The sequence below is a fragment of the Talpa europaea genome (assembly GCF_964194135.1).
Source record: "Talpa europaea genome assembly, chromosome: 6".
In the NCBI taxonomy this organism is placed as follows: domain Eukaryota; kingdom Metazoa; phylum Chordata; class Mammalia; order Eulipotyphla; family Talpidae; genus Talpa; species Talpa europaea.
In genome coordinates, this window is record NC_140072.1 from 2,989,674 (window position 1) to 3,013,040 (window position 23,367).

At 59.7% G+C, this 23,367-nt stretch overlaps 2 protein-coding genes across 2 annotated transcripts; one reads left to right on the forward strand and one right to left on the reverse strand.

Annotated features, from left to right (window-relative positions):
* Positions 1–453: 453 nt before the first annotated feature.
* KLF11 (KLF transcription factor 11) lies at positions 454–5,010 on the forward strand (the record flags this gene model as incomplete). The annotated part of the gene is made up of 4 exons (XM_084235997.1): positions 454–495; positions 1,537–1,800; positions 2,677–3,637; positions 4,730–5,010. The coding sequence occupies 4 exons, from the start codon at positions 454–456 to the stop codon at positions 5,008–5,010; spliced, it is 1,548 nt and encodes a 515-aa protein (XP_084092123.1).
* A 6,127-nt stretch (positions 5,011–11,137) lies between these two features.
* On the reverse strand, positions 11,138–22,799 carry CYS1 (cystin 1; the record flags this gene model as incomplete). Its single annotated transcript, XM_084235998.1, has 3 exons — positions 11,138–11,333; positions 13,373–13,425; positions 22,518–22,799. 3 exons carry the CDS (start codon positions 22,797–22,799, stop codon positions 11,138–11,140), a joined length of 531 nt encoding a protein of 176 aa, XP_084092124.1.
* Between the last annotated feature and the right edge of the window lie 568 nt (positions 22,800–23,367).

Sequence of the window (23,367 nt, forward strand, 5' to 3'; positions counted from 1 at the left end):
CCCGGCGGCCGCGGCACCGCCCGCCCCGCCCACCCCGCCGCGACCTTTCCCCCACTTTCCAGGGCCTCAGGCCCCGCCCCCTCGCCGGCCACAACACGTGCCGCCTCCCGCCCTGCGGATCACGCCGCGGCCAGGCTCCGATCACGCGGGCCCCCGCGGCGCCCATTGGCCGGCTGCGCACGAGCGCGGCACGGATTGGCCGGCGGGGCCCGGCCCCGCCCCGCGGGGCGCGGCGTATTTTGGTCCGTCCGCGCCCCGCCCCGCGGCCGCTCCCTCCGCGGCCGCCCCGCCCCTCCCGCTCCGCGAGGGCCGCGCCGGGCAGAGCCGCGCGGGCGGGCGGAGGCGCGCGCGGCCGCTGGAGCTCCGGGTCGCCGCCGCCCGCCTCGCACGTGCCGCCGCGGCCGTGCCCGCGCCCCGTCCTGCGGCCGCTTTGTTGCCCCGGCCGCCGGCACCATGCACGCGCCGGGCTCGGCGGGCCCGGGCGACGCGCGCGCGGTGAGTAGCCCCGTCCGTGAGCGCCGGGCGGCCGCCCGCGGGGCGGGCCGGGGACGGGCCGGGGACGGGCCGGGGCCGGCGGGGGCGGGCGGGGGGCGGGCGGGGGCGCGCCGCGGCCGCAGGCAGCGCGGGGGGCCCGGGCGGGGGCCGGGGCGGGCCGGGGCGGCGGCGCGGGGCGGGCAGGGGGCGTGTGCCTCGCTGCGCGGCGCGCGCGGCTTTGTCCCGCGCTCCTGGCGCCCCGCCCCCCGCGCGCCCGGCGCCCCGCCCCCCCGCCCCGCCCCGCCCCTCCCCGCCGGCCGCGGCTATTTCCAGCCATGACGTCACTGGGCTCGGCCGAGGCGGCGGGGCGGGGGCGGGGCGGGGGCGGGGCGGGGGGCGCGGCAAAGCTGGCGGGAAGGCCGCTCTCCGGGGCGGGGCGAGGACGGGCGGGATAAAGGCTGGCAAGGGGCGGCACCGGGGGCGGGGCAAGGCCAGGGGGCGGGGCAAAGGCTGCGCGGGGCGAGGTGAGGGGCGGGGTAAGGCGGGGGCGGGGCAAGGACTGCGCGGGCAGGGTGAAGACTCGCGCGGGGCGGGGCGAGGCTGGCGGGAAGGCGCACGTGCTGGGGCGGGGCCTCTGCGGCCCCGGCGGCGCGGCGGGTCCGGGCCAGACCTGGGACCGGCCGTCGAGGCGCCGAGAGGGGCCCGGGAGCCCGGAGGCGCGGCCGAGCCTGGCGTTCCGGTCCCGGCTCCGGCTCGCTGGTTGGCCGCGCGCCCCGTTCCGTTCCCTCGCGGGGCGCACAGAAGCCGGGCCCGGGGCGTCGGTGAGTTCTGGGGCCCTGGGGGGGACCCGGCGGGACCGAGGGGTTGGTGGACGCGACTCCTTTGGGGAGCGGTGGGGGTGGAGCGCCACGTGGGCCCTGGCGGGCGCGGTCAGTCGCCAGGGGAAAGGCGGGTTTGATCTTTGGAAGAATCGGGGTGTCCCGGGCCGCTGCTTGCGGCTCTAGACCTCGGCCCCGCGGCCGCCGCGCCTGCCCGCTCACGAGCCGTGCGGTGTGGCCGCAGGTGGACATCATGGACATATGCGAGTCCATCCTGGAGCGGCAGCGGCACGACAGCGAGCGGTCGGCGTGCAGCGTCCTGGAGCAGACCGACATGGAGGCGGTGGAGGCGCTGGTGTGCATGAGCTCCTGGGGCCAGCGCTCGCAGAAGGGGGAGCTGCTGCGGGTCAGGCCCCTCACCCCAGTCTCTGACGCCGGCGATGGCGCTGTGTACGTGGAGGCGGTGGCCACGGAGCTCCCGAGGGACTTCCACTCTCTAGCGACGCTGGTGAGGGGTCGGGGGTCTGCAGGCCAGTCTGGGGGTGGGGCGGCTGGGCGGGTTCCACGCCTCCCCTCTTGAGGTCCCTGGGGCTCCTCGCTTTCTCTAAAGCAGCCAAGCCCCGCCTACAGCCTCGGGTCCATGGGGTGACACCTGCGGGCAGACTTGAGCAAGTCAGTGTCCTTGCCCCTGGGAACCAGGGGGTGTGGGGTGAGGGCCAGGGACCCTGTGCGGGATGGGGGTGGGGTAGAGGAGCCACCCCACTCACCCAGCCCCTCAGTGAGTAGCATCACGTGGTCCAGGTGCACTAGGGAGCTGGGCAGGGTGACCTGGGGGAAGCAGGGGTTGGGGGGGCAGGTAGTGTCCTGGCTGCTGAGCCCTCCGGTGCTATTGGCTGCTGGCTTCTCCACACGGGGCTTGGGAGTTAATGGAACTGCAGGGCACAGTGCAGAGGTCTCTGCACCCCTAGTTTCTAATGAGAGCATGGCCTTGGGGGACGGTCCTGTCAGGGCTCACCTTGCACCCAGAAGGTTACCCCTGAGAAGCGGAGGTTTTCTTGGAGAATGTGAAACACCCACAAAAAGCTCTTACTTTGAGGCTGCGTGGTCCGGGAGCTGCGCCCTGGAGTGGCTTGAGCGCTGCTGCTGGCCTTGGTCTGGGCGTGAGCGGGTTTGAGGGAGTCAGAAGTGTGGAGAAGCCAGAAAGGAAAGGTCAGGGCATAGCCTTGAGACCTTGATGTCTGCTGGGTGTGTGACAGGGCGCAGGCTAGGCTTTTCCAGATGCCGTTTAAAGGCAGTGGGAGTAACAGAGCAAAGTAAATTTATTTAAAGCTTGACCAACACAGTCTTTCACACGGTGGTTTTTTGTTTTTGTTTTTGTTTTAAGTGCATGACTCCTCCTCAGAGCCCGGATCTCGCTGAGCCATCGCCAGGGGTGCTTGTCTCTTCCCAAATGACTGAGTCCAAAGCGCCTGGGGGCTCGACCAACACCCCCACCTCTGCCGGGACTTCCCGAGCGCTGGGCAGGGGGGCAGAAAGGGGCCTGCCTGGTGTGAAGCCCGAGCCGCTGGCGTCAGCGCCCGGCCCCTCCTGCAGGGCCGTGGTGACAAGTGTCATCCGCCACACCGCAGGGAGTCCCGCTCCGCCCCACACCCCCACTTCTCTGGCTCAGGAGGACCAGCTGTCAGGCTCCAGAGAGGGAGGAGCACGACTCCTGGGGCCGGCTGAGGCCTCGCATGCCACACGCGCCGACAGCATGCTCGCTGCCAACGTGGTGTCCCGCTGGCCTTACTCGCACCAGCCTGGCAGCCGGACCCCTGCCGACAAAGGCCAGCAGCCAGGGTGGCCCCCTGCGGCACAGACCTGCTTACCAAAGAATCATGACAATGACTTCGCGAGAAAAACCACTCCTCTAGTTTCTGTCCCTGTCCCTAGTCCCCCCGTCCTTTGCCAAATGATCCCCGTGACTGGGCAAAGTGGCATGTTACCAACTTTCCTGAGACCCCCACCCCCGGTGTCTGCGGGGACTGTCAAACCCATCCTCCCCCAGGCTGCGCCAGGGCCCCAGCCTCTGTTCGTGGGACCCTCTGTGCCTCAGGGAACAGTGATGCTGCTGCTGCCCCAGGGCGCCCTCCCCCCGCCCGCCGCCTGCCCACCCAGCATGCTGACTGCTGGAAGCCCCAAGTTACTACCCCTCGCCCCTGCTCCTGTCTTCATCGCCTCGGGTCAACACTATGCCCCTCAGGTAGACTTTTCCCGAAGGAGGAACTATGTCTGCAACTTTCCAGGCTGCCGGAAAACGTACTTCAAAAGCTCCCACCTTAAGGCCCATCTCCGCACCCACACCGGTGAGCCCCAAGCAGCTGGACCTGGGCAACATCAGATCCCGGGCCGGGTGGAAGCTCTTGGCACCTGTGGGTGGGGAGGGAAGCACAAGGACACCGGAGAAGGTGGAGATGTGGCCATTTTTCTTCGGATCTGAAAAACCTTCATAATCATGGAGGGCCTGGGGTTATTCTAGAACATGTGGGGAGCAGGCGCCCCGCAGCTGCAGGAGGACCTGGACTGGTGCCTGCCGGTCTGTGAAACTGTGACAGCGACGTAAAGCTGGTAACAGCAGGTGGCTGTTAGGATTGGGACCCATTTTGTAGCTGAAGGCCAGTGTGGTCAGAAGTGAGGGGGAATCAGTGGGTCTGAGGGGGCCTTCCAGGGCCTGGGAGAGAGTTTGTAGACTGCAGCTTCGTGAACTGCAGGAACGAATATTTTTCCTGCAAGAATCTTCCCACCTGAGCTGTAACAGTAGGTGGTTTTTACTTAAAAATCCTTTTGAAAATAGTACTTGGGCATCCACCGGCGGGGACATACCCCGTTAGGTGTGGTAGGAAGAAAGGCATCTTGGAGGAATTCTTGACTTGGAGGAATTCTTGACTTCCGGGCACCCGGGCGCCAGAGTAACGGGATATTATTACTTAGATTTCTTTTTTTTTTTTTTTTTTTCTTTTTTTTTTTTTAGATTTCTTTTTTTTTTTTTAATAGAGGCATGTTTTTCTTTATTTGTTTGCTTGTTTGTTTGTTTTGTTTACACATGCACTGGGTACAGTCAGAAGTGCGGGAGGGTGAGAGAATTCACCAGAGCCAGAGCGGGGAGCAGAGCAGGCAGAAGGACCGAAGTACACTGCTGAGGGGAGCAGTGGGCGGCAGGAGAGGTCTGCGCGCCATGTGGGACCCTCCTCCGGTGGCCGGGGAGCAGCCGGGGATTGAACCGGCGCCGCAGTGGCCGCGGGCAGCTTCGCAACCCAGCGCTCTACCGCTGCGCCACCGGGGAGGCCCATTATTACTTAGATTTCAATGAGTAAAATTTTTGAAGGACATGAATTAACTTGTCAGATGAGGAGCTGAGCATTTGTATTTTCTTTAAAATGTGGTTTCTCGTCTTCTAGGAGAGAAGCCTTTCAGCTGCAGCTGGGATGGCTGTGATAAAAAATTTGCTCGTTCAGATGAACTCTCGCGCCACCGCAGAACCCACACGGGCGAGAAGAAGTTCGTGTGCCCGGTGTGTGACCGGCGCTTCATGCGCAGCGACCACCTGACCAAGCACGCCCGGCGCCACATGACGACCAAGAAGATCCCTGGCTGGCAGGCCGAGGTGGGCAAACTGAACAGAATCGCGTCAGCAGAGAAGCCTGGAGGTGCCCTGGCCAGCACGCCCGCCGCCTCCTGAAAGGTCTGCCGAGGACCTGCTTGGGAATTTTTTAAAGCCTGCGGGAGTAGAATGGATGGTGCCCTCTCCACAATCAAGGACGATGTCTTGGGGGCTGGGGAAGGGAGAGCTGGTTCTGATGAGAGTGTGTTACTTTTCTTTTTCGGTTAGGACCCTGCCCTGTGTCTTCTGTAGCTTCAGGAGTTTGAAGGTAACGGAAGGAAATTTGATCCTCTAAATCACCAGCATTGAGGCAGACATTGCGGCAATAAAGTTTACAAAATCTGGGTTTTTACAACCTTTCTATTCATGTTTTGTAGAAATGAGACAGGGTACTGATTTTTATACTGTTTTTTATAAAAATACATTGTTGGTGCTTGCATCACCAATTTCTAGCTAGATTTTACAATCTTCTTTTCACGGTCTGATAATGTTTTTATAATCTTGCTTTTAGTCAGCTTGATGTGTCATTCAGTCAAAAAAGTAAAGTCACAAGTTTGTGAGATGAGGGTTTTTTTAGAATCAGAACTGGTTGAGGAGGGGTCTCTTAAAGAAACGGGGGTGGCGGCTTCTTAACATTTTCAAGAGGAATTCCCGGCAGCTGTCCTCCTGCACTGTCGCCTGCGGCGTGCCAGGTGCAGTTAAGTAGAGCAGAGCGTGGTGTGATCGTGAGGGCTGTGCCCAGAGGGGAACCTGGAATGTTCACAGGTACCTGGGAGCAGGGACTTGGGTGGAACTCGAGTGCCTGTGTCTTTGGGGGCCATTTTTCTGCTGAGAGCAAACTTCACGGTTTTCTGGTTGTACCTCAAAAAAGAGTGTGAGCACTTAGTCCGGCTCGGCCATCTGCCAGCTGCTTTGCTACGGCCTTATCTGTAGTATTTTGTGGATCAGGTGACTTCTGGAGAAAAAGATCTTGCTGACTGGAGGCCTCTCCCCGGCGTCCTGCATGTCTGTCCAGCACGCCCCCTCACACTCAGTTCTCCGCGTGGCTGTGGGCCTCCACTGCCCTTGGGTTCGCTTCACCAGAAGGAAGCAGCAATGGAAAATGACCTAGAATGGGGTGTGGTGCTGTCTACATAGGGAGGAGACCCTGGACCCCCTCGGGAGCCACCCGGTGCCCATCCTGCCCGGTTGGAGGCCGGGCAGGTCCTGGGCAGGGGCTGGGCGTCCAGGCGGCAACGTGGTGGAGGCGGTGCGGGCCTGGAGGACTTAGCTTCTGGCTTTGCCTCCTCGTGGTTGGCATTTACCTTTATTAAAATGGTGGTAAGGGGAGAGCGAGTGAGTACAGGTAGGCCTTTGTTCAGGTCTTTTAGTCTGATGCACCCTCACCTGGTCACACGCTGTGTGTGACCTGGTGCTCATGCCCGTGCTCTAATGTGTCAGCTGGTTGGCATAGTTGTCTCTGCGTGCTGGTGGCTGGTAGGAGGCTTCCCGTCTTAGCGTAATGCGGATGCAAGGAGCCCCGGTTCAGTGTGTGTATATAGCTCCTTTCCCCGCACCCCGCCTTTCCTCTCTGCGAAGATCAGCTGAGCGGTTCTAACCATGTGTGTGCTAGAAAAAAATGGCAACAAATTGGGATTTTTTTTGATTATGCAGAATAGTGGGCGTCGTCCTCGTGTCCCCTTGGCGGGCACAGGCCTTCGAGTGTCCGTTACTTCTCCAGAGAGCGCTTCCTTGTCCGAGCAGCGCTGCTTCTGAAGACCGAGGTGTGTTCCACATGACTCGCATTCACGTTTCGTCGCCTGATTAGAATTAGAAATGCCTTCTGTCATCAGCTCTTTTTTGCCTTCTGTTTGTCGATTGAAAGATTGTAAGTTGGGGAACAGTTTCTGTCCAAAAAATACTCTTCTAAGAACCAGAGCCCTCGGGGCTTGTTTCCATATGGGGTCCCTGCCGCCGCCGCGGGGTGTCAGGCAGAGCGCAGCAGGCCCCCCAGTGCACTTTATCGCCTAAGCAGTTTTGCTTGATCTTTTGACTTTGAGCCTTTGAAGTAGTTTTCAGTAATAAAATTTTAAATGTTTCAGAATTATGTTTTATGTCATAGACTTTGACTTATTTAAATGAATATGTGTGTGTAACATTTTTTGTTGAATCATATAAAACTTTCGATTCGCAAACTAGACCTGTGTCTTCCGTCATTTAACTACACCGCAGTATGCCAGGGACTTGTGGGGAAGAAGCTACAAAATTCTTTGCATATTGGCCCAACTTAACTGTTTTTCTGGTTCAGGGGAATTTTATTTCCTCAGAGCACCTTTGGAGGCCTCGACAGCTGAGGCGTGCTGAGGCTGCCTCTCTGGCTCACTCTAGCCGGGGGCCTGCTTCTGGCAGAACAGGACCGTCGGTGCTGGGTAAGCCCGAGCCTCAGCCTCCTCTTGTGCCAGGAGATAAAACTGGAGGAGGCCACCGCCTCCAGCCCAGCCCAGAAGCCAGTCTTCATCTCTGTTCTTGGGGTACATTCTCTCTCGAATCCACTCCGTCTGGGGCTTTATCCCACATCCCAGCCAGGGTGCGCCCTCGGGAGCCAGAGACTTTGATAGGGTCAGTCCTTAGTCGTCACGTTTGCTGCCGGCAGTGTAGGACAGAGCCAGTTACTCCCCCGAACGCCTCAACCTCCTGCTCTCCTGCCTCACTGTCCCCTTTGGCGCCTTGATGCCTCAGTGCTGGGAACCTCAGGTGGCGATGACACTGCAGTTCACGGCCCTCAGCCCTGGTGATCTTCTCCAGCCTGTGACTTAGATAAAAACATCTCTACCCTAAAGACCCTGCACATGTGTCTCCTTCATACCTCTCGCCTGAACTGCTGATTCTAGAACCCAGCTGTCTTGACATCAGTCCAGCCAGCATGTCTGAGAACTGGAGCACCCCCCTTTCCAGGCTTCTCACAGTTGAGCCCATTGGTCGGCTGGGTGCAGGACTATGTGGCTCCAGGCGCCTTTCTCCACACGCATCCTCTGGGATGTGATGGGACACCCCACCTGGGTTGTGATGGGACAGAGAGGTCCTGTGACCTGTGGCACGCTGGTCCTAGTTGCCATGGCAAGAGGTGCGGGAGGGCTGGGGGGGTGGGGCGGGGAGACAGCACAATCCTCATGGACCCTGTGGTCAGGTAAACCTCTGTCTACCTACTTGCTCCCTCCTGACTTGTGAGGATGGTGAGGCTTGCCTGTGGCTCATCGTGTCCGTGAGGTCCAGCCCCTGTGAGCTCACCTGGTGACCCTTGGGTGTTTGCTAAATGGAAACTGTTGCTCTGGCCCCCTGCACGGGGGACTGGAGATTCACTGGGAGACTAGAGACAGGAGAGAGGAAGACGGGAAGAAATGGGTGGGCTTCTGGAAAAGCAGGCTGAGAGGTCTTGGCTGGAGAGGTGCGCACAAGGTGAGGAGGGTGGCCCGACTCCCAGTGTCCAGTCGGCAGCGAGCGTCTGAGGAGCAGGCAGAGAGCCCTGCAGCACAGCAGAGGGCCTCCCCGTCCTCTGGCCACTGTGGCGGGAATGCTGACGTGGCCTGAGACAGGCCTGGTTCACACCCCACCCGTCGAGCCACAGGAGGTCTTCCACCTTCCTGAGCGTTAGTGTCCCTGGTTATAAAATGAGGACTGTAGAGACCCCAGACATCCGCTGCCTGGTCTTCTAGCTCTCCTGTCCTTCCACCAAAAGGAACCAGGTTCCCTGAAAGAAAGCTGTCTTGGGGCACAGAAATACCTGGAATGGGGTGAGCAAGTCTTGTGTCGTCAGAGCCCTCTGAGAGGGCCGGGTCTGTGCTGAGGCAGCGGAGGTCGCTCCAGGCACCTCCCACTGCCACGTGGTGAGCCCAGACATTAGAACCAGTGACACAGCTTCACTTCTGCCAAGGTGGAGCAAGGCGGGCCACGTGGAGCCTCTCACCTGGAGCGCAGGGATGTCGGGTCGGGGCGAGAACAGCAGGACCCCCCAAGGGGCTGGCCTGAAGTCGCGAGATGGTGCTCCCCTGAGGGTCAGGGAATGAGGGGGCAAGCCCTGCCATCACCCAGGGCTAGTCTTTGAGGAAGCTTCCAGAGGAGTGCCTGAGTTGGGGGCAAGGTGCTGAGAGTCCTGGAACACCAAGGTGGCGAGGGTCACAGGACAGAATGCTGAGGAGGAAAATGGCAGCATCCCGCCGGGTGCAGCGGGAGAGATGGCGGGTGTGTGTATGAATTAAAGAGTGGATACCAGATCCCTAGGGGGAGGGGTGTTTAGCGAGGAACACCTCTTTCTATCAAAATATCAAGGATGCCATATCCCCTCTCCCTGCCCTCAGGCCCCCAAACACCCTGAGCTCAGCTGTGAGCACCCTACAGGCCAGAGGCCCCAACTCCACCCAGGTGAGACCTGCGGTGCGGCTTCTGGCCTCTATTTTGGCAGCCTGTCCCTTCTCGGGGTGAATCCAAGTTTATGTGGGTGCTCTTCCCTGGAAACGGCACACCCCACAAGTGGGCAGAGACCAGGTCCCTGCCCTCACACAGGCTGGGCTGCAGGCAGCAGCACTTAGGTGTGACCTGTGACCTGGAAACGCCAGGGGCCGGCTACTAGCTGCCCCCCCAGCACAGCCTCGGACGCAGCCCAGGGCCCAGGAATCTGGAGGATGCTCCAGAGGAGGGGTGGGAGCTGGCGATGGCTGGACTCCTGGGCAAGAGGGGAGAGGCTCCTAGGGCCGCGGGGCAGGAGGGCTGTGCCCGGCTCCGCCCCTCACCCAGAGTTTTCCTAGCACTAGGGACAGGGTTTTCTAACTTCCTGACTGTAGCACCCCAGAGGAAGGCCCCGCACAGAGCCCACGAGATGCATCTGATGTATGTGGACCTCCAGGCCCCGACACCTGTCCACTGTAATGCCGAGGCCTTTTCCTTCCTGCCTTGGTTCCTCCCTGCGGGTGAGTAGATTCTCAGCTGCAGTGCAGGGCAACACTTGGGGGAGCGGGGGAGCAGGTCCCACAGCGCCCGGCGCAGAGTGGGTGCTCAGCCCGCCTCCATCTCACCGGGGGAGGGGCCGCCCCAGGGCTGGAACCACGGGCAAAAAAAAGAGGGAAGAAGAAGCAAGAGAGGAAGCAGGAACAGGCCTGGAAACACGGCCTTGACGCCTTTTCTTTAAACTTGATTTACACCAACCCAACTATGCAAGGGATAATTTTTTCCTTTTAACACTTTCATCTCATGGAGGGTTTTATTAAGGACTTCTCTTGGAAACCAGCCAAGCGTGTTCCATTCTAATAAAATAATGGCGCGCGACTGCAAACATACTGCATCGTTAACTCAAAGTCAGCTCCCGGGGGGAAGAAACCAGCCTCCCTCAGGAGAAGCACGCGGGCTGTCACGTAGCGAAGGCGGCGGGCTGTCACGTAGCGAAGGCGATACTCTCAGAAGCAATGGTTTGGGCTTGGATGGGAAACGGCTCTGCCTGGGGAGGTTCTGAGCCAGCCCCCCGGGGTCTGTGAAAGGCTCCCTTGTCCATCCTCTGACTTCCCGGTAAAAGTCCCCCGGCTGCGGCTGCTCAAAGGCACTGTGGTCGAGCAACAAAGTTTAGGGAAGCGCCAGATTGCCCATGCGCAGGGGCCTGTGGGCCTAGGGTGCCAAGCGGCCATCGTGGGTCTCTAAGGTGTCGTGTTCTGTAGCAGGTGGGTGGACCGCTCTCCTGGCGAAGGGCGGGGCCGGGGGGAGGCCGCTGTGTTGGGGGAGGACGTGAGACCAGCTGAGACTGATTCTGTATCTCAACAGAACCTTATCGCTCAGGGGTTCCTTTGCAGAACTGAAGGTCACCCCTCCAGGTCTGTGGGACACACTTTCTGCGTGTACTCTCCATGATAGAACCATCCAGAAGCACCGTGGAATGCATTATAGACCCCGAGGCAACTGGTTGGGACCATATTCAGCTGCCAAGCCTTCTGCAGTCAGGTGGCGTGCTGGCCTCCGGAAAGAACAAGCATTTCCTGCACCAAGATCCCCGCGGACAGGCCTTTCTATGAAGGAGACAGACGCACCTGGGAGATTCCCTGTGCAGGCACCTGCAGGGACCCTGCTCCCTCCTGCCTGCATCTCCAGCGAGCCCGGGGGGCCACAGCCCACCATGTTCAGGGCTGTGTGCATGTGGTTTGAGATGGGTTTTGAGAGATCTGGGAGTAATGGTGCTGATGGCAACTCAGCTTTGCATGGAGTCCTGGGCAGAAGGGGGGATGTGCGTGCCCAGCCCGGCAGGTGGCAGGAGGCCCACCGCTGCTGTGCCACTGGCCTCGGGGCAGTACTCCCGCTCGATGCTGGCCATCAGCTCCTCCTCAGCGTAGTCATACGAGACAGCCAGCTGCTTCTCCGGCCTCCGCTGGCTGCTGTCCAGGGCTCTGCAGGCAGAGATGGGCAGGGGTGAGGGACCTGGGTGGGAGCTCCAGCTTGTCATGGGCACCACCCAGTAGCCCCTCCCAGGGTCCAGCCATCCTGAAACCACGAGGCAATCCCTGCGTCCTGGGGACCTTCGCCCTCTCCTGCGCACATTTCTCTGGTGCCTCTCCCAGCCTTTGTGACCGAGCGCTGCGTCGCCCTCCCCACGTGCCTGACATGCCCCCACCCCCCACCCCCACCCCCCGCCTGGGCGGGTGCTGAGGACAGGCCAGAGTGGGTCTCTGTTCCTGCTGCCTGGCTTCAGACAGTGGCTCCCACCAGCCACTTTCTGAACTTGTGGGGACTTTCAGGGGTGCTCACTGAGCCCCGTAAGGAAGGCTAGAGAGAAAGGGAGGGAAGGAGGCAGGCAGGGTCCTGGCATAGCGGGGATAGCAGCAGGAGGCGCCTCCTAGAGTGTGGCTGGGAGTTGAAGGACCCACCTATTCATTTAAAAACAAGAAGAGTTAATTCATTTGGTGCAGAACTTAATCCTTCTAAATGCCTTGGCTGAAAACTAGTCACTGTAAGTTGCCTTCAAAATTAGGGAAACCGGGCCTCCCCGGTGGCGCAGCGGTTGAGCGCTGGGTTGCAAGGCTGCCCGCGGCCTCTGAGGCGCGGGTTCGATCCCCGGCTGCTCCCCGGCCACCGGAGGAGGGTCCCGCATGGCGCGCAGACCTCTCCTGCCGCCCGCTGCTCCCCTCAGCAGTGTACTTCGGTCCTTCTGCCTGCTCTGCTCCCCGCTCTGGCTCTGGTGAATTCTCTCACCCTCCCGCGCTTCTAACTGTACCCAGTGCTTGTATAAATAAATAAATAAATAAAAATAAATAAATAAAAATACATGCCTCTAAAAAAAAAACAAAAAACAAAATTAGGGAAACCCTCTGCCAGAACTGAGGGTGTCGGCACCGAGCTGGGCCTTCAGCGAGAGCGGGCAGGTCCTCAGCATGGAGCGCCTGGCCCCGGGACCAGTCACTGCAGTGGGCATTGTGCCCCGTCCTTGGGCACAGGGGTGCACAGGGGCACACAACAGGTCTCCGGTCCCCCCAGGGCGGTGTGCTAAGCAGAGCAGGTGGTAGTTTTCGACCCATTGGGGAGGACTAGGCTTCTCCACTAGCTAAGGCTCTTGAGCTTGGCCTTGCAGTGAGTGGGGAGCCCTGCTAAGTTCTCACTGCTTCACCCTGTCTCCCCACCCCCAGTGGTGCCCTGGAGCCTGTCGATCACTCTCTTACCTGAGCCAAGGCCAGTTCAGGGGTGCGTGGGGCTCAAGGCCTGCCTGCACCTTAACCTCCCCTCATCCACGCCCGTCCACAGCCCCTGTGTCGACGCCCACAGTCGTGCACAGGCCCTGCCACGCCTGTCCTCTGCCCGGGGCCCGCCACCTGAAGGCTCTCCCACCACTGCCGTCCCTGGCTCCTCCACCAGCCCCAGAGATGCCTCTGTCCCCTCTCTGACCCCTTTGAGCCCCCAGTCTGCTCTTGTGAGAGACCCAGGGAAACCAGCCGCATTCTTGCCCCCAAAGCAGGAATCACTGATCAAAGCAGCTGTTAAGCCAGAATATCGACATCAGTGACCCTAAGCGCCACCATCCCCACGTCCCAGGGACAAGGCAGATCACTGTCACTCATCGGAGGACAGGAGGGGGGGCGGGGGCAGTATGGCCCCAGCTGAGCCTCCTGGACAGCTGCTCCCCACACAGTCCAGGGGCCTGCACGGTCTCTGGGCCTGGGGTCCTCAGCTCACACTCCCCGGAGCCTGTGGGGCCAGGACTGTGTCTTTCCGCTGCACAGGGTGAGTGAGGGCGGGAGGGGGAGAGAGGCCACAGTGCCCCCTCCATCCTGGCTGCTTTCAGGGGGAGCTAAGCTGCTTGAGAGTGAAAGGCACTTCCCACAGCTGGGCGCTGCCCGAGGGGGAGGGCAGCTTCTAGGCAAGCTGGGGCCGTGAGGACCTGGGGGGCTGAAGCCCAAAGACATGAGGCCTGGCAGGGACACACCCCTGTACTTACTCCGACTGGCCGCCGCCTGCTGCGTGGGCTTCCGCACTCTGTTTTGGGGACACCTTGGGAAGGACAGGAGAAAACGGCGTCACAAGGTATGGATACTGACTCTGCCACAGACAAGGGTCGCTGAGTCTGCCCAAGACGAAAAGAACAGAGCTGGCAGCCCGGTCCCTCTGCCCATTTCACGGGTGGGCACGCTGGCCTGGGCAGGGAGTGACGCATCAGGGCACCAAGCTGGCACGATGCACCCTGCGTCCCCAACAGCGACGCGGAGCGCGCCCTGCTCTCACCTGCCCTGCTCTCTACAAAGGGCCTCACCTCCCTGGCAGGGGTCGCCCTCTGGCTGGGTGAGCACAGTGCTGGGCGAGCGTGACTCCTGCAGAGCCAGGCCTGCGTGCTCTCACCACCCTTGGTTCTGGACGCTCGTGTCTGCACGCCAGGTGCCCTCGTCACGTTTGAGGAGGAAACTGCCCCAGGGGCTGTGAGGGGTCACAAGCTACGGGGCATTCTGGGAGAATTGATGTCTTTGCTACAGGAACCTTCCAATCTACAAAGAGGGACTTTAGCTCCCATTCATTTGGGGTTTCTTTAATGTCTTTTAAGAAGTTTTACCATTTTCCCTTGAGACCAGGATCTTTTTAGATCAATTTGTAGAAAACTGATGTTTATACTGCTATTGTCATCATCTCTTTTAAATAAAAGTTATTTTCTAAATAAATAAATACATAATGAATTTTTTAAAAAATTACTTTCTATCTGTTGGCTGTTGCTGAAATGTGGGTGTCTAGTGGTATAAACCGAACTCTATTATTAGTCTTTTTTTTAAAGATGTATTTATTTATGCATACAAGAACTGGGTACAGGCCAGAGCTGCAGGGAGTGAGAGGATTCACCAGAGACAGAGTGGGGAGCAGAACAGGCAGACTGACTGAAATACACTGCTGAGGGGAGCAGCAGGGAGTCAGGAGAGGTCTGCCGTGCCATGTGGGTAGCTCCCTGGCTGGGGATCGAACTCAGTGCTGCAGAGGCTGCGGATAGCTTCATAGTGCTGCATCTTAACCCCTTGTGCCACCAGCGAGGCCCCGCTATTATTCTTAATATCTACTTGTGCATTCCTGTGTATGCACATATTTGGTTGTCGTTCATATTATCGGGAATATTGGATCAACTGATTTGCCCCCTCCCTGTCCTTTGTACCCTCCCCGCCCCCCCCGACCTTTCTTCTCTGGCTCCGACCCCCAGGACCACATGGAAACGGTGTTGATCAGCAGCATCATTGTCTGGCCGCCTTTTCCTTGAGCCACAAGTTCGCCTCCGCTGGCTGTGGTTTCCTCTCTAGCTGTCCTGCTCCCAGTCCCGTCTCTCTGGGCTGTGTCCCAGGTCATTTCTTCAGTTTTCTCTTCCAGTTTTCTCGTCTCTGTCTAAACTGCTGAAAGCCCAGGTCACCGGAACCCGTCACCCCATTTTCCATGTCTGCAAGTTCTATCTGAAATATGCTCGATCACTTGCTTAGGGTCTTGTGCTCTGGCGTGAGAGGGTGGGCGACTGGGGCAAGCATTTGCAGTCAGACGGGTCTCTGCGTCTCTGGCCTTGGCCCACGACAAACCATGGGACTTGGGCTGGACCCCAAACCAGGTTGGAGAGGAAGGCTTTCCTTTGCCAGTGTACTGAAGGCTCAGTCAGGTGGTATCTGATTGGGGTTTGCTGCCATCTGGGCCTGCCCTGTGAGTGTGTCCTTCCTCTCTGTTCTCCCAGGAAGCAGCTGGGAGCACTGTGTGGATGAAGAGGAGACACAGCAGCCCCTGCTGGCTGCCCCGGCCTAGAGCTGACAGTGCCTTGGCCAGCTGGCAGCCTGCCACCTCCCGGCCACACTGACATCTGGCCCCTGGGATGGCCAGGAGCCTGGGCCAGCCTGGGATCAAGACTGAGCAGGGACCAGCAAGGGGGTGTGGTGGGGAGAGGGGGGGTCTTGTCACTCCTCGGGGTCCCAGGGAGGCTTTGCAAACCAGCAAAGCAGGAAACACATGAGCAGACTGAGGAAGAATCTTGAGTCTCTGGTCCTTCCAAGTTAACTTTTAGAACCACTGGGGAAAATTTTTAGAAAGTCCACTCTGGATTTCATCGTCCATCTTGTATTCTGTTCCTCTGGTTACCACTCTCCCCTTCACAATTTCCAGCAGCTTTCTGTGTGGATGTAAGTCCATAGGGCAGTGACCGGCACCACCCACACAGAGGGACACCCACCCGCAGGTGGACCACTCACACAGAACAAGCTGCAGAGCATGCGCTGTGGCCTGGCCACTGTGAATCCGCCTCCACAATCAGGATTCTGGACACCCAGCCTCGCCCTGTGGCACCGCCCTCTGCCCCAGGCCCCTGAGGCTGTAATCTGTGGCTGAAGCCAAAGACTGTTACAGGTGGTGCCCCTGCAGGAGGTGCTGGCGAGGATGGGGAGCCCCAGGGAAAATGCTAAAAAGTACCGCATTTTGGGGTGGAGACTGGTAAGAAATATAAGGGGTTGCAGATAGCGCCCCCAGGATTCCGTGTTTGGGATTCAGCCTTTGAGCATTCAGTGTTCAGGAATCAGTGCTTTTGGATCTTCAGGGATTCTGAGGTCAGTGATTTCTGCACCCACCGCACAGATCTTCCAGAAGGCTGGTGTGGGCCTCTGAAGGACACGGAGAGGCTTCCAGCAGCCAACCTCAGAGAGGAACAGCAGAGGTTTTGTGTAGGGCAAGGTAAAAAAGCATCAGGCTTTTCTGCCCTCCAGCCATTAGGATGGATGATGGATCCCTGCGGTCCCGAATGCATGCCTGATGGCGGCACCTGGAGTGGGGTGTGGGCCTAGGTAGATGGGATTCACCTGGGCTGAGACTGGGCTGATAAGGGCGGCGTCACAGGGACGCCAGCAAAGTAGGACCACGAGAAGGACCAGGAGAAGAGCAGAGCAGCAGAGGCCACCAGGAATGCCAGAGAGCCCAGAAAGAGTGAAGGCTTAATGGGGGCTGGGAGGCCTGCCAGTCTCCCGGCCCCCCAGCACCCCTGCCTGCCGTGTACCTGGTAAATCCCAGTAAAAGCCTGCAAAAGCCACTGAGGACTCCAGGACTCTCTCCTCCTTTACCCTGTCTGCTCGGGTCATAGCGATCCTGCTCCGTGTCCTCCTGCCATTACACTTTGCAAGCAGCCGAGAGACTGAAACTGTCCCCAGCTTCGCTGCTGTCACAGCCCGGCAGGGAAGGCAGACGCCCGGAGCCGGCACCTCGCTGAGCTGTGAGTGGGGCCCTTTGTCGGGTTGTTTGGGTGCTGCAGCTGCTGTTTTGAGTGTTGCTGGCATGGTGGTGCGCTGGGCCATCTCGGCAGCTCCAGGAGCATCTCCTGTTGTGTCCTCTGCTGTCTCTGTGAGTTGGAACCTGACCTAGAGTCTGCGTGTGCTCCGGGCCTCGGGGGTGGAAGACGCCACCTTGGGCGCCGGGGAGAGGAGGTCGGGCCGGGGGAAGACACCGTCTCAGATGCTTTCTGTTTAGGGCTTTAAACACTGGCCATTGCTTCAGGTGAGGTAAATGGCCATTTCAGGCCTCGGTAACTCTTTGTTTTTCCCTGATTTGTTAAATAAACCCCATTATTGTTGTTTTCTAAACCTGAGTAGTCTTGCAATTAATTGTACACGCAGGAAAAAAACTCAGGCAGTGACTGATAACTATTTGGACAGTGCCCTTGGCCAGTTCTAGTGCCCACTGCTGCCCTGCCTGAAGGCCGCCTGCTTTGTCACCACGGGGTCGGCCACTCTCCCAAGGGCGGGAAACTTGGGCCACACCACAGGCACCTGCCCTTCTTTCCCTCTGCGTAATTGTGAGGCCTGCCCGCCAGCGTGGGTCGACCTCCTCCATGGCTTCCCCCTTCCTCTCTGCCTAAGAATGACCCTTCTCAGGCCAGGCTGTGCCGGTGGGCTTCTGGGCCGGGCGGGCGGGAGGGAACGTGAGGGCCTGCGCGGTGCTCACGCCAGAGGGCGCCTCTGTCATCTGAGCAGGGCCCGCGCCCCGCCGTGAGCAGGACAGGCCTCGCCAGCAGGAGGCCCTGGAGAGACGCCCAGGCTGGGAGAGAGCCCGACTGACCCCTCGGGCCCCTCTGCTCTGGAGGCCTGGCTTCAGGAGCCTGCCGCTAAGGCATCGAGAAAGGGGCCTCCCCAGTGGCGCAAGGGGTTAAGTGTCAGCGCTATGAAGCTCCCCGCAGCCACCATCCCCGCCAGGGAGCGGCCCACAGGCTCAGCAGCCCTCTCCTGTCTCCCCGCCGCTCCCTCAGCAGTGTGCTTCAGTCAGTCTGCCTGTCCTGCTCTGTCTCTGGTGAATCCTCTCACTCTCCACACCTCGACCTACACCCCAGTTCTTGTATGCATACATTAAAAAAATAAATCTTTAAAAATAAATCTAAAACAATTTCAATATAATTACTTTATGATTTATATTATATACTGAGATATTACCTGAGAAATGTGAAAACAAAAGAAAATAACTAGGGCCTCCCTGGTGGCGCAAGGGGTTAAGTCACAATCTATGAAGCTATCCACAGCCACTGCACATGAGTTCAATCCCCAACCAGGGAGCTACCCACATGGTGCAGCAGACCGCTCCTGACTTGCCCGCTGCTCCCCTCAGCAACGAATTTCAGTCAGTCTGCCTGTTCTGCTCCCCACTCTGTCTCTGGTAAATCCTCTCACCCCCGACCCACTTCCCTACCCCGCACCCCTACTTACCCCAGAACCTACCTGAGTGTGTTGTGTGCCTTGTGTGAGATGAGGGATAGCATATTACGTGTGTTGTGTGAGATGACAGATGGCATATTGTGGTGTGACTGTGTGTTGTGTGAGGTGATGGGTGACGCATGTCTTCCCCCCTGCCTTCCCTCATATGCCCTCGGCCCATTCTCCCTCCCCTCTCAGAACTCACTCCCTTTGCTAACGTCCACTAAGTCAGTATTATCTTTGTCACTGGACTTGCCTGACTACACATTATTCCCTGGAGCTCCCTCCAGGAACAAATTTCTTCTCAGGTGCATGCAGATAACCTATTTGAATTCTAGAAACAAAGCTTTAAAGGTAAGCATGACCTGGTTGGTAGACCTGTGTACAAACTCTGCCTCCCCCCAAAATTGACTGGGTGTCAGGATAAGTTATCCATCTCTCGGGGCTGAATTGGCCTTGCTTGTAAAATGGAGGTGGCAGCATGTACCCTGAAAGGCTGTTAGAAGTGTGGCGTGGGGTGACCCCCGACTCAGTGCTGGGAGCAGGGAATGCCGCCTCCTGCCCCCTCCTCAGTGAGCACACACCACCAGCCACAGAGCCCAGCTCTCCCACAGCAGCCGCTGCGGTGACCTTGCACAAAGGGACACACTTCCTTCTGGCATATTTGCTTTGCCACAAAAAAAGTTTATGGCACTGGACTGGAAAAAAGAACGTCACTGATGATGTTATTTGGGAACTGTCTGGACAGTTATTCTTGGTGAATATAAATACACACAGAGACTCACAGGTGCCCTGGATTTGTCACGCAGTCCAGTAGAGGATGACCGTCCCCTTCACATTTGTGTCTTACATCTAATTCGCTCATGATGTTGCTTCAGCTCACCATCCAGAGCTGAAGGGTTTCATCACAAAGTATCAGTTAAATACAAGAATTTAAGTGGAAGCAGTTTCTGCCAAAATGCAGGGGAAAGATTGATCTCTATTCAGAATATCTACACAAGAGCTAAGGACCTCCCTGGCGAGGCAGTTTTTAAGATGACTGACCGTAGACGGAATGACGGTCTCAGACGGGACATGGGAGGCTTCGTTCTTATCCAGCCACCTTTACTGCAGCAGGAGATGGAGCGGGAGTCAAGAAATGCCCAAAAAGACACCCAAGAACTAAAAGGATTGCCGCAAAGCTCTGCTTGGAGCACAGAGCTCTCCAGTGTGGCGGTCCGGGCCGCTGGGAAAGGTGGCTATTTGGGTGAGAACACAGGGGGAACTGGTTGGTTGCACGTAGGCTGGCAATGGCAAATGTGATGGCGGTAAAGTGGGTGGATCGAGCACAAAATCGCAGCTGTCTGAGGCCATTCGGCTAAGGGCACCGGACACTGACTTCCCCAGTGCTAACCTCTGCTCTGCTGTAACTGTGCGGCTTTGGTAAAGTTACTTAACCTCTCTGTGCTTTTACCTCTTTCTCATCTGTAAGAAGGGATGATAATAATGATAAAGATTGAAAGAGCTAATACATATCTGAAACCCATTAAAATATTAGCCACAATTATTCCTGAATATAGTCTAATGCATGAAATTCAGAATGGTAACTCATATCCATAATCCATCTCTAAGAAATTCGGATCGATGGTGGTTAAACTTTTTCTTCTTCTTTTTTTTTTTTTTTTCCTCTTCTTAAGAGCTGGGGTAAGGTCAGAGGCGTGGGAGGGCGAGAGAATTCACCAGAGACAGAGCAGGGAGCAGAACAGGCAGACAGACCGAAGACACTGCTGAAGGGAGCAGCGGGCGGCAGGAGAGGTCTGCGTGCCATGTGGGAATCTCCCTGGCCAGCCGGGAACTGAACCTGCACTGCAGAGGCTGCGGACCGCCTCACAGTGCAGCGCTCAACCCGCTATGCCACCAGGAAGGCCCGGTGGTTAAACTTTTAAAGGGATAATTTCACTTAAGTTTGATATTTTCCTATGAAGAATACCTCCCTCCACCCCCCAACCCCAACATACTAGATAGCTCTTAACCTAAGGGAGGTTTTCTTCCTCCTTCCTTCCTAAAGAAATCTAAAACATCCTCAATCAAGCATTTTCTCTTGTTGAGAACATAATTTTTAACATTTTGAAGAAGGGCCAGCTCCTACATATGGATCTCAACACAGACTCATCAAAATCCCAATTTTCTGTAGCTCACTCTTTTAAAAAAAAAAAAAAAAAAGATTGATTTATTTGTTTATACAAGCACTGGGTACAGTCAGAAGCGCAGGAGGGTGAGAGAATTCACCAGAGCCAGAGCGGGGAGCAGAGCAGGCAGAAGGACCGAAGGACACTGCTGAGGGGAGCAGCGGGCGGCAGGAGAGGTCTGCGCGCCATGTGGGACCCTCCTCCGGGGGCCGGGGAGCAGCTGGGAATCGAACCGGCGCTGCAGAGGCTGCGGGCAGCTTCGCAGCCCAGTGCTCAACCGCTGGGCTGCCAGGGGAGGCCCTGTAGCTCACTCTTGTTAATGAAGAGTCTCATAAAATGCGCAGTGGCCAGGCCTCCCCCAGGATGTAACCTACAGAGCCAAGAAGCATGAGCTCTGCACTGGAGCACAGACCGCGGCTTTCTCCGTGACCTTCCAGAACCTTTCCCTTGGTCTCCCCAGGCCTGAAAATAATGAATTGGCCTCAAGAGCCCCTTATGGCTGTAATAATTGAGGCTCTTGGGACTCATTCAAAGAACATTCATGTGGCCGCCCACGCCACAGAGGGCAGCCTCAGGACCTCCAACTCCATCTGCCCTCCGTCCTCCCGCTGCTGCCTCTCCAGCCCCTGCCCACCCCCACCTGGTCACCTTGCCCTAGTCTCACTCTGCCCAGTTCATTCTCCCCGGAGCTGGTCACACAATCTTCCTAAAACACAAACTGTCTTTCCCCCCAGCCCTTCAAAGAGCTGGGCGGTCTTCATAGCATCATGCACACTCCTTACTGGGCCACTCACAGCCACTCTTGGGGCCTCTGAGCCTGCGACTCCCCCCACATCCAGAGCACCATGTGGCGGCCACCACACTTCGCTTAGGGGTCCTCTGCCCACAACTGTCCCCTTGCCTGTCACCTCTTCCTCATCTGTGAAAGGCAATGCCCCTGTTCATTCCAAGTTCAGGTCCAGTGCCAACTGCCCTCCTGGAACGCCAACCTGGCTCCTCCAGGGCCAGGTGCTCCTCCTGAGGACTCCCCGGCCCCCCACCCCGCTCGGCACTGCACTTGCTCTCCTGCAGATCCTTCCTCCTCCGTCCATTAGACGTGGGCTGCTTTTGGGTGAGACCCGTGCCCTGTCTGTGCCATCTCTAGCCCCCAGAGTGAGGCCGCGCACCGCAGGGGCTCCGTTGAGAAGAGACTAACAGAACGATGTGGTACCCCAAGCTCCCTGGGATGGCAGCAAGGCAGGAGGGAAACCCCCATCTCTTGTTTTCTCCTGGAAGTTCTCAAAACACTTGAAAATTGAAGGCTGAGAGACTGCTTCCACGCTGCCAGGAGCTCCCCCTGTTCTTCAGCGAGTGAGGTGTTACGTAACTGGGTGCTGAGGTCTGTTTGAAGGAATCTCCCTGTGTAATTCGGTCCTGGCTCACTTTGGAGGGGGCAGCAGAGCAGGAAGGGCCCCTGCCTCTCAGGTGGGCCCCCACCTCTGAGGGGCTGCCCAGAGAGACCCTCCCGGGGACCCTGGCAGCTGTAAGGTAACCCCGGGCTCAGGGAAGGGGGGGCTGGCTCTGCCTTCCTCCTCCGGCCCAGCAGCTGGCACTGACCATCTAGTTCACTCCACGTGCCTGGGCGCAGCTCGTGCCACCCCAGAGTCCTCAGTTTTCTGCTTTTCTAGAACAGCAGGTCTGTCGTTGGAAGGTTCGGGAGGCAGAACAAGGAAGCCACAGGGAGAGGCCGGCGCGGCTCTGACCACAGCCAGTGGTGGTCCCGCTGCCCCCCAGCCGGCCGGGCCCTGACCTCCCCGACCTCTGACCTCTGTATCTGCGGCCCCGCGCGGTCCCCTGCCCCTTTGTCCCCCGCATCCAATGGGCGGCCTTTGCCAACACAGGGCGGGGTTGAGGGGAGCGGGGATCGAGGGGAAAGCAGCCGCGCCCCCCATCTCCCGGGTCCAGCCGCGAAGGCTGCGCCTCCAGGGTCAGGGCAGTTCCCAGGAAAGAGGTGACCCCCCCGCCCCCCCAGCCCGCGCGCGTCTCTGCCCAGGAAAGTCTGCGCCTCGGTCCCTCAGGCGCTCCCAGCACGTCACCCCCCCTGGGGACACGCCGGAACCCCAGAACCCCAACAGGCGGAGAGGAAGAAAGTCGGGGGGTGCTGGCAGGGGAGGGGGCGCGATGGAGCCCGGGCGGGGTACCGGCGGCTGCGGGGGGGGGGCGCACGGCGGTCGCGGCCCGGGGGCCCCCCGAGTTGATCACTCACCGGGCGGGCGGCGCGGGCGGCGGGGCGGGGCCGGGGGGCGCGCGGGGGGGCGGGCTCCCCCGGGCCCCAGGCCGCCGACTCGGCCAGCAGCTGGTCCAGCAGGCGCAGGGTGTCGTCCGCGCCGTCCGGGGGCGCCGCGGGGCCGGGGCCGGGGGCCGCGGGGGCCGGGGCCGGGGGCCGCGTCCCGCCCTCCCGGGCGCCCCCCCCGGGCCCCGCGGGGCGGCTGTCGGGGCGGCGCAGCCTCCTCAGGGCCCGGCCGCTCCGGCTGCTGCCGCTGCCCATGGCGCCCCGCGCGGGCCGAGCGGGCCGGGCCGGAGCCGAGGGGCGCGGCCGGCCGGGGCGGGTCGAGGCCCGGGGCGTGGAGCGGTCCGGGGCGCCGCGGTCCGGGGGGTCGGGGTGCGCCCCGCCTCGAGGGTACGGCGGCCCCTGGCCTGGGGTGCGGGGCTTGGGGGTCACCGCGGGGACCAGAGTGCGAGCCCGAGCCTGGGGCCGCGGGGCGCTGGGAGCCCGGGGTGCGGCGCGGGGGGGCGGCTGGGGGTGCCGCGCGGCGGGAGGCGCGGCCCTGGGGTGGGGAGCGCGGGCCGGCGCGGAGGGGCGGGGAGTCCCGGGCGAGCGCTCCGGCCCCCCCCCCCTCCCGCCTCCCGCCGGGCGCCTCCCGCGGGCGGCCCCCCTCCGGGCTCCCCGGGCCCCGGGGAAGCGCAGAAGACGCTCGGGGCTCCGGCCGCCTCGGGGGGCGCCCGGGCGGGGGCTCCGGCCACTTCCGACGAGCACCCCGGGGAGGCGCGCCCGGGCCGAGGGGCGGTGTCGGGGCCGCGCCAGGGTGGGGTGCGCGGCCGCCGGCGTCGCCGGG